This window comes from Podarcis erhardii (assembly GCF_964252035.2).
Source record: "Podarcis erhardii genome assembly, chromosome: 13".
Taxonomy (NCBI): domain Eukaryota; kingdom Metazoa; phylum Chordata; class Lepidosauria; order Squamata; family Lacertidae; genus Podarcis; species Podarcis erhardii.
Window position 1 is genome coordinate 21,378,234 of NC_138502.1, and position 15,904 is coordinate 21,394,137.

The 15,904-nt window shown below is 40.3% G+C and overlaps 1 protein-coding gene across 2 annotated transcripts in view; it reads left to right on the forward strand.

The window, feature by feature from the left end:
- Positions 1-13,558, forward strand: part of LOC309326372 (vomeronasal type-2 receptor 26-like) — a 28,473-nt gene extending 14,915 nt beyond the window's left edge. The window contains exons 4-8 of one of the 2 annotated variants that reach the window (XM_081835007.1): positions 5,164-5,279; positions 5,968-6,259; positions 8,874-9,101; positions 10,295-10,421; positions 12,324-13,558. In XM_081835007.1, the coding sequence (XP_081691133.1) occupies positions 5,164-5,279; positions 5,968-6,259; positions 8,874-9,101; positions 10,295-10,421; positions 12,324-13,225 (1,665 nt within the window). In that variant the 3' untranslated portion in view covers positions 13,226-13,558. Of the gene's footprint in view, positions 1-5,163; positions 5,280-5,967; positions 6,260-7,443; positions 7,895-8,873; positions 9,102-10,294; positions 10,422-12,323 lie in introns of those variants that run through there. The other variant, XM_081835008.1, reaches the window with a different exon arrangement.
- Positions 13,559-15,904: the final 2,346 nt, after the last annotated feature.

The window sequence follows — 15,904 nt, forward strand, 5'->3', positions numbered from 1 at the left end:
AAGTCAGCACCATTACTCCTTTTCATAGACCCAAGAGAAGACAGACAAAGAATGTCCTTTCAATTTTTTATTCACTCTCACATTTGTTAATACACTTATATGTAGTAAATCACTTCAATATATGCATCCTAGTCTCATAATCTAGCACTATTTGATACACTATTCTTATGCAGCACAAGCTTAAGACTTGCTGATAGACCAAACAGCAAGTTAGAGTTTTACTGAACCATGAGCTTTCTGATGTTGTAGTCAGATGAGGTGTGATTCTCTGTCAAATATGAAACTCTGCCAGATGGGCGGGGTATAAATAATAAATTGTTGTTGTTGTTGTTGTTGTTGTTGTTGTTGTTGTTGTTGTTGTTGTTATTGCTGCTATCAAACCTTCTCCAGAGAATTCAGCAGCATTTTTGTGTAAGTTTCTTCTAATATACTAATTGCAATGTAATTTCCCCCTAAAAACCTTTTAAAAGAAATTTACCTCAAGAGAATGCATCTGTATGTTATTTTCACCAACACATGTGACTTTATTGATGTATTGAGTGCTTGTGCAGTGTTGTGATGTATCACAGGCCACTGTTTTGTTCATAATGCTATTTATATGAAGCTATTTGTAGAGCTTCGGATGTTTGGGGAAAGTTATCACAGAATCATAGAATTACAACGTTGGAAGGGCAACAAGGGTCATCTAGTTCAACCCGCTGCACTGCAGGAAACTCAACAAAAGAATCCATGGCAGGTGGCCATCCAATATTTGCTTAAAAACCTCCAATGAAATCTGGATGCTCTGTGGATGAACTTAACTCTAGCACTGGTCAGATCTGAATCTACCAGGCTATATAACGCTGGCTACTTATTATTCATCAAAGGACAAAATAATATGTCTATGATTCTGGTGGAAAGAAGAAAAAATCTTCTAGCACTTTTGATATGCAATAAACCAAAAAAACAAGATTCTGAAAAAGAGCTATAAAACCCTTGTATCCTTCAGAACTAGATCCAGGTATTGGCAGGGCTCCATCATTCTTCTGTTAGATAATCACTCTTATATGTTAGGTTATATATCCACTTCCTGGCTTTAGAAACAATATGCAATGCAGTAGAGGGCACCATGGAAACTGACATTTGGAAGGGGCATTTTGTCAACAGGATGATGATGATGATGATGCTTATATTGTTGTGTCATATTGTATGCAAGACACATTTCATTAATTGCAGCATACCTGATGATCGTCTCCCTATTCCTCATCTCCCTATTCCTTATGAATTTTACCAATGAGGTGACCTTTTCATTGGTGGGATTATTTCTCAAGCCGTGTTCCTCTATAATACACCCTCTTTCATGGAACAGCCTTCACAGATTGTGATTGGCGAGGGTCTGTAAGACACCATCCTCCTCTTCCACCTCTTCTCTCTTTCTCTTTCTCTCTCTCTGTCACACACACACACTTTTGTAATGTTTTCAGATCATAGCTACCATAACACATATTCAATGAATATTGCATTTATTTATTGTGGGTGTGATGAAAGTGTCACGCTGACAATGCTTGGACTGGCTAGTGAATATTTTGCCCTCTATATTCTATTGCTGGGCACAAGACATTAGTAAGCCTTTCCTCATAAGTGCCAATGAAATGAATGAATGGATCTGGTATACTTCTGTTTGCCCCTAGAGGAATATACTGTGGTGCCTTGATAGTGCTTCTATCATAAACATCACATGTTGTTTATTTAACGAGACTGATCCATTTTTGTTCTACAAGGGGTCCTTTTTTGCATCTCCTACCTCCCAGAAATTAATACAGCTCCAAGGCTTCAGCAAAACTTAATCTGACCTCCTTATTGCAGAACCAAATCCCCATGCTCAAGGGGGAAGTCATTTAAACATTAGGAAGAACTTCCTGACAGTAAGAACTGTTCGACAGTGGAATTTGCTGCCAAGGAGTGTGGTGGAGTCTCCTTCTTTGGAGGTCTTTAAGCAGAGGCTTGACAACCATATGTCAAGAGTGCTCTGATGGTGTTTCCTGCTTGGCAGGGGGTTGGACTCGATGGCCCTTGTGGTCTCTTCCAACTCTATGATTCTATGATTCTATGATTTTGTAACGATTCTCTTTTTCTATTTCCATTGGACAAACAATATCATTTAGGAAAAAGCTCATCTAGCGCTCTGTTCAAGGGCCTTGCCTTGCCTTAAAGTAAATGTGTCTCAAGTCACCTCAACATGATTCTGACACATCTTTTTATACAATGGGCTAAATAAGGCCACAACTTTATTGGTTACAAGTGATGAGAAGTATTGGCTTAGGCATTGGTCCTAACAGACTATATCTGACTTCAGCCCATCCGCTTGAAGTCCAGGAAGGGTTAACCACCAGTAGGGGAAGTCCTGCTGATGCACAACAACTAGGAACTACCCCAGGGTCAGAAATTGGGGGCGTTCCTTAGGCCATCACATCCATAGGCTTCGGACAGGGCCACGCCCCCCAGAATCCTTTATCAATATATGGGGCAGGTGATGGCGCTACCTCCCCTCTTCCATCTACAGAGAAATACCAATGCATAACCACCAATATCAAGAAAGTTGTGATGATTCGCTATGAGGTAGGCAAAAACCAAGTTGCTGGTGCCAATTTGCCAGGCCCCTCAATGGCGACCAACCAAGATCCATAGCAAGGTCAAGGAACGAAAACCTTATAGGGTGGGAGGGTGGGAAAAACAGCAACAGCTGGCAGGCAGCAAAGAGGGAGCTCCCCGGCTGCGTCCTGATTCAAATCGGGCAGGCCACACCCCCAGAGCCAGCTGATTGCCTGGCCAGGAAGTGACATAGCCGGAAATCCCCCTGTGCGCGTGGTGGTGCCGTGAAGCCCCTCAATCGTGAGGGGGCTGGGTTCCAGCTGCCACGCGTGTAGTGGGGCCGTGAAACCCGCTACTCCACCTCCTCAGAAGGTCAGAAATCGCTTTTCTCTCTTTCCAAGAGAATAGAAACCACATTGAACTAAGTACAAGTGAATGATTCTACTTTGATTTTGGGAAAATATAATACCATACCCTCCAACACAGTGATAGCAAAATCTAGGAAAAATCTTATTGAATAACATATTCCGATTATTTTCTCATGAATGAATGGCAGTGGTTTTGGTTGTCATGATCTCACATGATTTTGCAAGAATCATAGAATTATAGAGTTGGAAGAGACCACAAGGACCATCGAGTCCAACCCCCTGCCAAGTAGGAAACACCATCAGAGTACTCCTGACATATGGTTGTCAAGCCTCTGCTTAAAGACCTCCAAAGAAGGAGACTCCACCACACTCCTTGGCAGCAAATTCCACTGTCGAACAGCTCTTACTGTCAGGAAGTTCTTCCTAATGTTTAGGTGGAATCTTCTTTCTTGTAGTTTGGATCCATTGCTCCGTGTCCGCTTCTCTGGAGCAGCAGAAAACAACCTTTCTCCCTCCTCTATGTGACATCCTTTTATATATTTGAACATGGCTATCATATCACCCCTTAACCTCCTCTTCTCCAGGCTAAACATGCCCAGCTCCCTTAGCCGTTCCTCATAAGGCATCGTTTCCAGGCCTTTGACCAGTTTGGTTGCCCTCCTCTGGACACGTTCCAGTTTGTCAGTGTCCTTTTTGATCTGTGGTGCCCAGAACTGGACACAGTACTCCAGGTGAGGTCTGACCAGAGCACAATACAGTTGCACTATTACTTCCCTTGATCTAGATGCTATACTCCTATTGATGCAGCCCAGAATTGCTTTGGCTTTTTTAGCTGCCGCGTCACACTGTTGGCTCATGTCAAGTTTGTGGTCAACCGAGACTCCTAGATCCTTTTCACATGTACTGCTCTCAAGTCAGGTGTCACCCATCTTGTATTTGTGCCTCTCATTTTTTTTGCCCAAGTGCAATACTTTACATTTCTCCCTGTTAAAATTCGTCTTGTTTATTTTGGCCCAGTTCTCTAATCTGTCAAGGTCGTTTTGAAGTGTGATCCTGACCTCTGGGGTGTTAGCCACCCCTCCCAGTTTGGTGTCATCTGCAAATTTGATCAGGATGCCCTTGAGTCCATCATCTAAGTCGTTGATAAAGATGTTGAATAAGACCGGGCCCAAGACAGAACCCTGTTGGCACCCCACTAGTCACTCTTCCCCAAGGAATGGTGCCCCAAAATGTGTGTTTGTGGGCACCGTGTAAGATTGCACGACCCCAACCCTTTAAAAAGTGGGGGATTTCGAGAGGGAAAATTGTGGTGCAAAATCATGCAAGACCTTGGTGACCAAAAATGCCACTGGTCTCTCATGATAAAAATTGGGATGCCCCAATTTTTCTGAGACACTTGCTGGGTATGCCATACAAGTTTACCAGACTATTCAATTCCCACTGTTTTTCCAGTTGTTTTTCTGTATGTAGCAAAGACAGCAATGTCTGCAGATGGGGAGATGATTATCACCCCTATAATTATGGACACATAATTGCCCTGCTAAACAAACTCCAGAAAATGTATATTCAAGGCCTTGAGAAAATAAACCACAACAATAGAAGTACTTATAAGAGTCTTCTCCAATGCTCATACCTAGCACAAAGCATAAAGGGCAGGAAAGGCCCTGTCATTCTGAGCTCTAACAGTTTTACGATAAGTTTGCGGTCCTTGGGTGTGCTGTGGTTTCTTCCAGACTAAACATATTTTGAGTAGCTTGAACAATCTGCACCTCACTGTATCTGTTTCTCCCAGCAGTGCCTCACTTATAGATTCCCCTAATAAAGAAAATACAACTTCTGTGTGCAGGCAGGAAAAAAAAGTACAATCTTGCAGTTAAGAACTGAGACGCATTAAATAGGGGAGAAATCAATTAAAATCAATTAAAAAACATGAAATAGGAGCGGAGGAGATGGATGCAGTCACCTTCTTACGTCAGCTGATGAATGTAGGAATGGGGTCACATCTTGTCAAATTAAGTTGAAACAAACTCATCTGAATAAAAGTGACATTGAAGAAAACAGTGACGTGTGTCTGGAAGTAATTTCTTGTCCCAAAATGCTGATGTTATTGATACTGCTGCTTGTTTTTTCCCCTCATATTGTGAGCAAGAGCCATTCAATTCTTTCCAGCCTGAAGATGCGTTTTGACCTATGCAAAGTAAGTAACACCTACTTCACTTCACAGGAGTTTTCTCAGCCAGGAAATCTTGTCATTGGGTTTATTGCTTCTCGGTTTTACATGATGCACTTCCCTACAATTTCATCTGAACTGTCCTCTTCAGCACCCCAGAAGGAACTCATGTAAGTCACCCTCTTTTTTCTCTCTGTAGAATTAATATTTTTTATCTCACATAAATTAAGAACAGATAATGAAGCAACAAGAGGTCTTTTCCTCTCTTATAATCTGAAATGTGAGATGCAAATCATGGTACTTCTGAACTTTTATTAGTTGCACTTTCAGCATAGGTGGGATTGTTTATTTTTTACTAGATGCAAACTTGGTGCATATTTTATCACTTAATTCTACTGATATGGTTATGCAATTTCTTTCTGGACACCTGATTTTAGAGAGCAGAAGGGCTGCCTTGGTGCAGTGCTTCTTTAAATCTGTTTTTACTCCAGATTCATTTGTGTAAATAGAGCAAATAAAAGAATATAGCACTAGTTTACAGTGTTGTGATTTGAGGCCCCCTCCCCCCCCCTTTATGATGAAATAAGACACATGGACACAAGTATTGTTCAAAAGACTATAAATCTATCCAAAAATCCTTACAAAGGTCATGTTGCAATGGATTTGCAGTAAGGGACACCTTACACTGCAATTTGTAATGCAGAAAAAATTCTGTGCACAGCAGATATTTCCTAACAGATGTAGATGATTGTTGCTAATGTATAAGTAGTTCAGCCTGTTATATTTCATGGAGGTAATAAAAATATGAGAAATCATATTCTGTGTGCTTTTTTGCCCCCCCCCCAATTTGTATTGCAGTGTGGTACCAAAAAACTACCAGGAGGTTCTTGCCATGGTATTTGCTGTAGAGGAGATAAACAAAAATCACCATATTTTGCCTAACATCACATTGGGCTTCCGTATCTATGATAGCATGCACAGGGTTGTAGTCACTTCTAAGCTCTCACTGGACCTACTTTCTCCACGGCATATTTCAGCTCCAAATTATAAATGTGATCGCCAGAACAAATTGATGGCCATTCTTGGGACAAAGTTCACTGAGCTCTCCTTCAATATGGCCACTATTATAAACATGTACAAGATTCCTCAGGTGGGTGTTTTTTTAGGATAGTACTGAAATTGTGTGAGATATGAGCATTCAAAATGCTAAGTAAAGGGTTAATACTCACAAGGACTGCAACATTCTAAGAAAGAATCTTGTGAGGTCATATACCTTGTGCATGAGGGAGTTGTGTAAGTTGGTACAGTTATGTCAGTTAATAACAGTCTTTTTGAGTTAGAGACACGGAGCAGTAGGCCTGTTCAGTTCTGCTGCAGTCTGCCTCAAAGTTTGTTGGTCTGTAAGGGTTTTAGTCTTAGTGATAAGCGGAGAGGGGGCTTGGAGGGGCATTTCTCCCTCTCTGCAGGTTGAGCTCCTGCACTTCTTTGGAGAAGAATATTAGACAAACCCTATGACTACTGAGACACCTTTCCAGGAACCAGTGGGTTACACCCTAAATTATGTTTATTTAGATTATTTCAAATTAAATGCATCAAGATTGCCTTGGCTTGAAATATCCATTGATATGAACTAAGTGAAACTAGTTTAAGAATGCATCTAACCCATTTCTTCGAATGAGAAAGTCATAGAAATATATCCTGCTATGCATCTGCTGCTGCTGCTGCTGCTGCTGCTGCTCTTGGTAGTAGCAGTAGTAGCAGTGGTAGTAGTAGTAATTAAATTTGTATACCGCCCTTCATCTGAAGATGCTATCATTATTTTCCCCTGGTAAATGAAATATTCATTTAACCCAAAGTAGTGGCTGTGGACAAAAGTAATCCATATTAGCAATGCATACCCTTAATCCACACATTTTCTGTGCTTTTCGTATCATGTGTTTGCTTTTAGTTCACCTATAATTGTCTTGACTCAAGGGTGACTGAAAGAAGGCAGTACCATTCCCTGTACCAGATGGTCCCTAATGATGTCCATGAGTACAATGGATTGGTCAAGTTACTTTTGCATTTCAAATGGACATGGATTGGTCTCTTTACTATGAAATACATTACAGGAGAAATTTTATTGGAAGCATTAGTTCCCCAGCTTACCCTGAATTACATCTGTGTTGATTTTATACATAGGATATGGCCATTGGCTTATGCTGAAGGAATGACGGATTTGCTCCTTAGTGAATTTAATAAAATTTCAATTGTCATGACAAGCAAAGCCAATGTTTTTGTGGTCTATGGCAGTTCCATTTTGATGGACATTTTGATCGGGTATCTTCATATGGCACAACATCCTATAGGTAAAGTATGGCTTGTGACAAGTCATTGGGATTTCAAAACCACCAATGAAAGGAGGTGGAATATGCACCATTTACAGGGTTCCTTATCTGTATCTATACACTCAAATGAACCCCTGGGATTCAGGACATTTCTTCAGAGTCTAAATCCTTTTGAGGAAAAACAAAATGATTTGATCAAGGATTTCTGGGAAAAGACCTTCAAGTGCTCATTGAAAAATAATAATGTGGATGAAGAGCCTAAGAAACGTTGCACTGAGGAGGAGAAATTGGAGAGTCTTCCATTACAAATCTTTGAAATGAGCATGACTGGCAGCAGCTATGCTGTGTACAATGTTCCTCATGCAGTGGCACATGCTCTACATGCTATGTATCAATCTAGATTCAAACCCAAATCACAGGTGGCTAGAGTGGATTTGCAGAATCTGCAGCCATGGCAGGTAATTTTACCCACAGCACAGTATTCTCTGCTCATGGGTGGCCTAGAATACCATAGTATTCCACAGCTGTGTAAAAAAAACTTCAAATCTCATGTACATAAACAGATCTTACATTCAAGGCTTTTTGTTTCCTATCAAATAGCTTGGTGAGAATGGCTGGCTTCCCTCTTTGCTGTGTTATACATAGCACATTCACTAATAAATCATCCACTTTTATGTCATATCTCCTAAATGAGCAAATTTTGGTCAGGTTGTCTTCCCCTACTGAACTCCCTGATAGACCCTATGTATAGGTTGACTCTACAATTCTGCATTCTTCAGGGCTGCTGATCACATCTTCACTGCTGGCTAATATACCAGGAACACTTTTTAAAAGAAAGAAACAGGAGGAATTTTTTTCCTTTTCATCTTATATTAGAACGCATCCTCCTCATGTTGAGTTTTTGCCTGCACTGCTCCTTTGGCTTGGTGGAAATGTGTCTTGCTGCCACACCATCTTCATTGATACATTTGGATACTTTTGTACCTATTGTTGTTTTGTGTGATGGATCCTAAGAGGGATAAACAGGTCTTTGACCTTTCTACTGAATCAGGTGGAGGCTGAGCCACCTCCAAGTATGCAGAAGTGATGACCTCTAATGAGTTAGCTGCCAGAGGCCAAGCTGCCTACCTGAAAAATAACTATAACTCAGGTGTGACAGGCTGTTCCTCAAAGGCCAAAATTCTTATGCTATGCTGATGACCTGCAGTGGGTGTGGTCACTGTTTTTAAACAAAACTACCAATATTATGTAGTATTTTACATATTAACTTTAGAATGATTTTTTAATGGTGAAACTAAATTGAGGGTTTTTTATTTCATAAAATGTCTGGACTGGATACACACACACAACTAGTGCACACCTCTCTGAAAATTATGGTTGTATTCACCACTCTGAGGATTCAAACATTTTACCCCTTTCTATATTTTTTGAATGTAGCTCCATCCCTTTCTAAGAAATCTCACATTCAACAACAGTGCTGGAGAGACAATACAGCTTAACGAACATGGAGAGATAATGGCAGGATTTGATGTGACCAACTGGGTAATGTTTCCAAATCAATCTTTTGGTAGAGTCAAAATTGGAAGGCTGGATCTTCAAGCTCCTCCAGGCAAGGAGTTAACCATTCAGGATGAACGCATTGTGTGGCATAGAACATTTAACCAGGTGAGCTAGGAAGACTTTTAAATCCTTTTCTTCCAAATAATTGATTTTTCAAATGTGCTTGACAACTTTTTTTCAATATTGTTACATACACTCCAATGAGTGCACCCCAATTAGTGCAATCAGCAAAAGGTTTCAAGACTTCCAACATGTACCCTGGGTTGGTTTCATTTAAAGAGGGTCACTGGAGACTCAGGAAATGCTTGTAATGTAAGGCTAATCTGTTCATATATTCACAGTAAGCATAAGAAATTGGTTCATAGCCCTAATTTCAGGTGTATAGTATTTCCATTGATTTCCCATCCTTCCTCACATGATCCCAGGGATGGTTACAGATAAAACATCAGCAAATCAATCAAATGCAACATTGATAATACAGAAATAAAACAAGAACTAATAAATTAATTGTACACAGAAAATAAAAAGGCAAAGAATAAATCCTTAGCAGCTGGACTTCCTTCTGGCAGCAGAACTACTTAGGAAGGGGGATTCAAAAAATGGAACATTACAACTAAGCTGGCTCTGGAGTATGCTGCTTACTCACAGTCTTCAGGTAGTAATTTTATAAAATACGAGCAGGAAAATATATGGGGATATCATTCCCCATCAAATCTCCCCAGGCCCCAATGGGATTAAAACCACCAATATCACAGCATTGTATTTACCTACTAGGGAATTCAAGTCTATGTCTCTTTCAGAATCAGTTTCAGGAGTGCTAATCATCTGATCACTTTCACAAATCCTTCAATGTCATCTTTGGGCATCAGAAGAACTTTCTTTAAGCAATTAAAGCAGTCTGAGGTATATGCTCAGAAATAGAAAGAGAGAATGAACCCAACAAAGGAGGAGTGACAGATACAGTTATTGGAATATGCAGTATTGGCAAATTTAACCAACAGAATAAGAAATCAGGAAGATGGCGTGTTTAAGAAAAAGTGGAAAATGTTTACAGAATACCTCTAGAATTATGCAAAGCAAGATAAAGTGTTAGCAGGATTAATATAAATGTAGCAGTTTAAATTCTTAAAATTATAGTGGGGGAAATTGAATAAAAGGGGAATTAGAATATGTAGTCTTAATTGATAAATAAATAGAACCATGGAAGGGGGAAAGATAAGTCTATTATTCAATGTGTAGTGATATTCAATGAAATGCGAATTGTAATGAAAATTATAAAATTGGACATTTATTTATAGATTCTTCCCACTTCTCTGTGTAATGACAAGTGCCGTCCTGGATACAGTAGGAAAAAGAAGGAAGGGGAGCCTTTTTGCTGTTATGAATGTGTTCCTTGTCCAGAAGGGAAGATTTCTAACCAGACAGGTAGGAGATATGGTTGTCACAGAGGTCAATGTGCCTTTGAAACTTAAGGTAGGTGTTTTCAGTACATTCCTTTACTACTAATTATTTTAACAGTATCATAACTTGTTTTTAATGTACAGTTTTAAAATGTTGCATCTGTTGGGATCTGTTGGTAAAGGGTGAGTAATAAATTGAATATTAGTAAGTGCAGAATGAATTCCACAATTATCCAGCAAGACTGATGTGACTATATTTGGTATTCAGCTAAGTTGTCGTGCGTGCAGAACAATGCCTGCACATGTAATTGAACCTCCCTTCTCCCCCCCCCTTCAGAACCTAAACCCATTCTGGGTTTCCCACAAGGCTCCAGGGAATAATTATGGAGTTCATGGAGAATAGGGGGAAGACAGGGGGGAAAGTGCCAGTGCGTGCGTGGACCTCATTCACCATGTGTTTGGTCCACAGAGTGCTACATGGAAACCCACCATATGGCTTTAAAGGGGGGAAACAATCATGCTTAAAATGTGCATTATCTTGTTTGAATGCTGAAAATATTCCATATGCAGTACACTTTCCACCAACAATGTAAACAATTCCTTTTCAGAAGTAGCCCAGTCCAAATTTAAGACATGTAGTAAAACAAGTTACTATTTAGACTTTCATGTTCTGATATCAGCAATTTTGGCCAGGGCCTTAGAAGGACACCAAATGGGTTTTATTATATATCTTTTGCTAACTATTGGTATTGGAAGTAACATCTCTTATTCTATATCTCACTACAGAAATTTATTGTGAGACACATCACATAAAGGGGAAGCTGAATTTTCAAAAATTCATCTTCATTATAATTTTCCAATTATATATATAACAAAAAATTCAGTACACTTTACTTATTCCATTTTTATTAACCCCACCATAGAAAAATAGATATAAAGCAAAAACAAAAACAAAAAGATATGTATATTGAGAAACTGAAATTAAATGATCTGAGAACCTATTAATATCAATTTATTTCTTCAAATAAGTAAAACATGTGAATCAATAGAATGATTTTTATTATTTTTTTATTACTTATACCCCGCCCATCTGACTTGTTTGCCCCAGCCACTCTGGGTGGCTTCCAACAGATGTCTTTGAACTTTAACTGTTTGACATCTGATGAGATGACATTCCACTGGGCAGGTGCCACCACCAATAAAGCCCTCTGTCTGGTTCCTTATAACTTCATTACTAGCAGTGAGGGAACCTCCAGAAGCACTGGCAGAGGAAGAGGAGTGCGGGTGGAACGCACAGCCCCTGGCAGCGCGGACCCAGTAAATGCCATCGCAGTTGCCACCCACCCGTGCTGGGTGCCACGCCCCTGCAGGCAGCATACCCCGCCCCAGGATGTGCACCAGCCCCGCCCCCACCTGCTCTCCGCTCCCTGGTGCCGGAGCATGAAGCTCCGCGACTAACCAGAAGGCCCTTGGAGGTGGACATTATTGTCTGGGATGAACAGGGCCTGAATATATACATATTCCTATATACAGGGCCTGAATTGTGCTCAGAAAAGTACTGGGAGCCAACGTAGATCTTTAAGACCAGTGTTATAACATCATGCTCATTATGGTGGAAGGTGGCTGTGACTTTTTAAATTAGTTTTATGCTTTCTGCTAGTTCTTCCAGGGCTGGCATAGCTTCCCCCCAGTTCTGGACTAGGATCTGTGGAATAATGTGCCATATACCTCAAAACACCTTTTTTGCTGATCTCTCACATCTGATGGAAATGTTCTTTGCTTAGAAGCAAGAATGGATACTCTTCGCATGTGAGGAGTTTGCAGTTGAATGAAAACCCTTGGCAAATGAACTTGAAAATGAGGAGAGATTTAATGCAGCTCCTACAATGACTATAAAAGTATCCAATTTTTAAAAATTTTATTCTAGATATGGATGCCTGCACCGAATGTCCAGAAGATCAATACTCAAACTTCCACCAGAACCAATGCATTCCCAAAGTCATAACCTACCTTTCATACGAGGAACCTTTAGGAATGACTTTAGCTTTGTCTGCTCTTGCTCTTGCTCTGATCACAGCCTTGGTGATAATAATATTTGTGAAGCACCAGAACACACCCATCGTCAAAGCCAACAACCGAAGTGTCACCTACATTCTTCTCGTATCCCTCCTACTGTGTTTCCTCTGCTGCTTGCTTTTTATTGGAAAACCTGGACAGCTAATTTGCTTACTCCGACAAACAACTTTTGGCATCATATTTTCTCTTGCTCTTTCCAGCTTGTTAGCTAAAACCATCACTGTGGTCCTGGCATTTATGGCTACGAGACCAGGATCCAGAATGAGAAAATGGATGGGGAAAAAGCTGACAAACTCTATCATGTTTTCAGGCTCCTTTATTCAAGCAGGAATTTGTACCCTTTGGTTGAGTATTTCTCCCCCATACGCAGATACAGACATGTACTCTGTCAATGGGAAAATCATAGCAGAGTGTAATGAAGGCTCAACTGTCATGTTTTATACTGTCCTGGGCTATATGTGCTTCCTGGCCCTTGTCAGCTTCACGGTGGCATACCTTGCTAGGAGGTTGCCAGACACTTTCAATGAAGCCAAATTTATCACTTTCAGCATGATGGTGTTCTGCAGTGTTTGGTTGTCCTTTGTTCCTGCCTACCTGAGCACCAAAGGAAAATACATGGTGGCTGTGGAGATCTTCTCTATCTTATCCTCTAGTGCTGGGTTACTGCTTTGCATCTTTTCCCCTAAATGCTATATTCTTTTGTTCAGGGCTGACTTGAATAACAGGGAGCAACTAAAATCAGGAAAAGACTAAGTTATATGAGAATTAAAAACAGATAGCACTTCCCTCCCCCCCTTTCAAGTATGCGATCTGAATGGTAGAATGAATAGTATAATGACCGACACATACAGTACTTCACAGAGGTTAAATATACCGAGAAACATCCTTTCTAAAGCTTTCTAAAGCTTTCTTGACCTGAAAATTAATCTCAACGATGTTAATGGACCTTTTCTTTGACATTTCGGTGAAATTATTTGCAAGTCAAGATCCACAAGGTGAAGTTGCTTATTTATTCTCTTCATACTCATCAGCCAAACAGAATTATTGACTGAAATTTCCACGAATAAATATAAAATAGGGACTGAAGGTAATAATATATTGTTATTTTCTCTCTGTTGGAAAAACACTACTGAAAATGGTGGTTCATGGACCAGTGCCTGTATGTAAGCAATTGGCTGCTGGTCTGTGGTGATTTCCCAGGAATTCCAGCAGTAGGAAGGGAAGGGAAAGGGCAGCCAGGATAAGGAGGAGGAAGGAAACTACCTACCTATCTGCAGGGTCATAGCTAGGGGGTGGTAAGGTGGGCCACCACCATGGGGCATAGGCAATGGGGGGCACATAATTGACTTAAAAATATGTCCTTATATATAAATATTGATTATTGCCTCATAAGAAATGGTTTTAAATAGAGGGTGAATTGAATGGGTGGAGGTTTTGGGGTTGGAGGAGAGGTGGAAAGAAGAGCTAATTTGTCCATGGCTAGGGGGCACAATGTGGACAGTTCTGCCAGGGGCACAAGATCACCTAGTTACGGCTCTGCCTATCTGCCTATGTCAAGGGGGATGGGCTGGAGTTGCTGCTGCTGCTGCTGAGCCTGAATTGGGAGTAGGAAGACAGGGCCCTTGGAAACACTGAGCCAGGGGAGGGAGGAGAAACCCATAAAGAAGCAAGGATCTACAATAAAACACCAGTCTGGATGGGTCCCTTGTTTCTTTCCACCTATTTACCCCTGCCCAAACAAGCTGACCCACATAGAATATAACTCAAATTAATCACCCTTCTTAAGAGTCAACAGCCACCAACTGTTATTATTGTTGGGTTTTCAATGTATGTATATTTTTATGGTTGGCATGTAAATGAAAAAAGGTGAAGGACCCCTCGAAGGTTAAGTCCTGTCCAAGGCAACTGTGGGGTTGCGACGCTTATCTTGCTTCAGATTGAGGGAGCCAGCATTTGTCCACAGACACCTTTCCGGGTCATGTGGCCAGCATGGCTAAACTGCTTCTGGCCAACGGAAACACTGTTACCTTCCCATTGCAGTGGTACCTATTTATCTACTTGCACTGGCATGCTTTTGAACTGCTAGGTTGGCAGAACCTGTGACAAAGCAACTGGAGATTCCTTTGTCACGGGGCCTCAAACTGCCGACCTTCTGATCAGCAAGACCAAGAGGCTCAGTCGTTTAGACCACAGTGATTGTACTAAAAGTTATTATGCAGCGCCAAGTCAGCACCATTACTCCTTTTCATAGACCCAAGAGAAGACAGACAAAGAATGCCCTTTCAATGTTTTATTCACTCTCACATTTGTTAATACACTTATATGTAGTAAATCACTTCAATATATGCACCCTAGTTTCATAATCTAGCACTAGTTGATACACTATTCTTATGCAGCACTAGCTTAAGACTTGTTGATAGACCAAACAGCAAGTTAGAGTCTTACTGAACCATGAGCTTTCTGATGTTGTAGTCAGATGAGGTGTGATTCTCTGTCAAATATGAAACTCTGCCAGATGGGCGGGGTATAAATAATAAATTGTTATTGTTATTGTTATTGTTATTGTTATTGCTATTATTGCTGCTATCAAACCTTCTCCAGAGAATTCAGCAGCATTTTTGTGTAAGTTTCTTCTAATATACTAATTGCAATGTAATTTCCCCCTAAAAACCTTTTACAAGAAATTGACCTCAATAGAATGCATCTGTATGTTATTTTCACCAACACATGTGACTTTATTGATGTATTGAGTGCTTTTGCTTCAGTATCCAGTGTTGTGATGTATCACAGGCCACTGTTTTGTTCATAATGCTAATTAGCATTTATATGAAGCTATTTGTAGAGCTTAGGATGTTTGGGGAAAGCTATTACAGAATCATAGAATTACAATGTTGGAAGGGCAACAAAGGTCATCTAGTTCAACCCCCTGCACTGCAGGAATCTCAACTAAAGCATCCATGGCAGGTGGCCATCCAATATTTGCTTATAAACCTCCAATGAAATCTGGATGCTCTGTGGATGAACTTAACTCTAGCACTGGTCAGATCTGAATCTACCAGGCTATATAACGCTGGCTACTTATTATTCATCAAAGGACAAAATAATATGTCTATAATTCTGGTGGAAAGAAGAAAAAATCTTCTAGCACTTTTGTTATGCGTGATACAACTTCAAAAGTAAAAAATACACTGGGGAAATGATAATCATACCTGTTAATGTCATTGACATTCAGCACATGCTAGCAACACACACACACACAGACAAAAAGATTCTGAAAAAGAGCTATAAAACCCTTGTATCCTTCAGAACTAGATCCAGGTATTGGCAGGGCTCCATCATTCTTCTGTTAGATAATCTCTCTTATATGTTAGGTTATATATCCACTTCCTGGCTTTAGAAACAATATGCAATGCAGTAGAGGGCACCATGGAA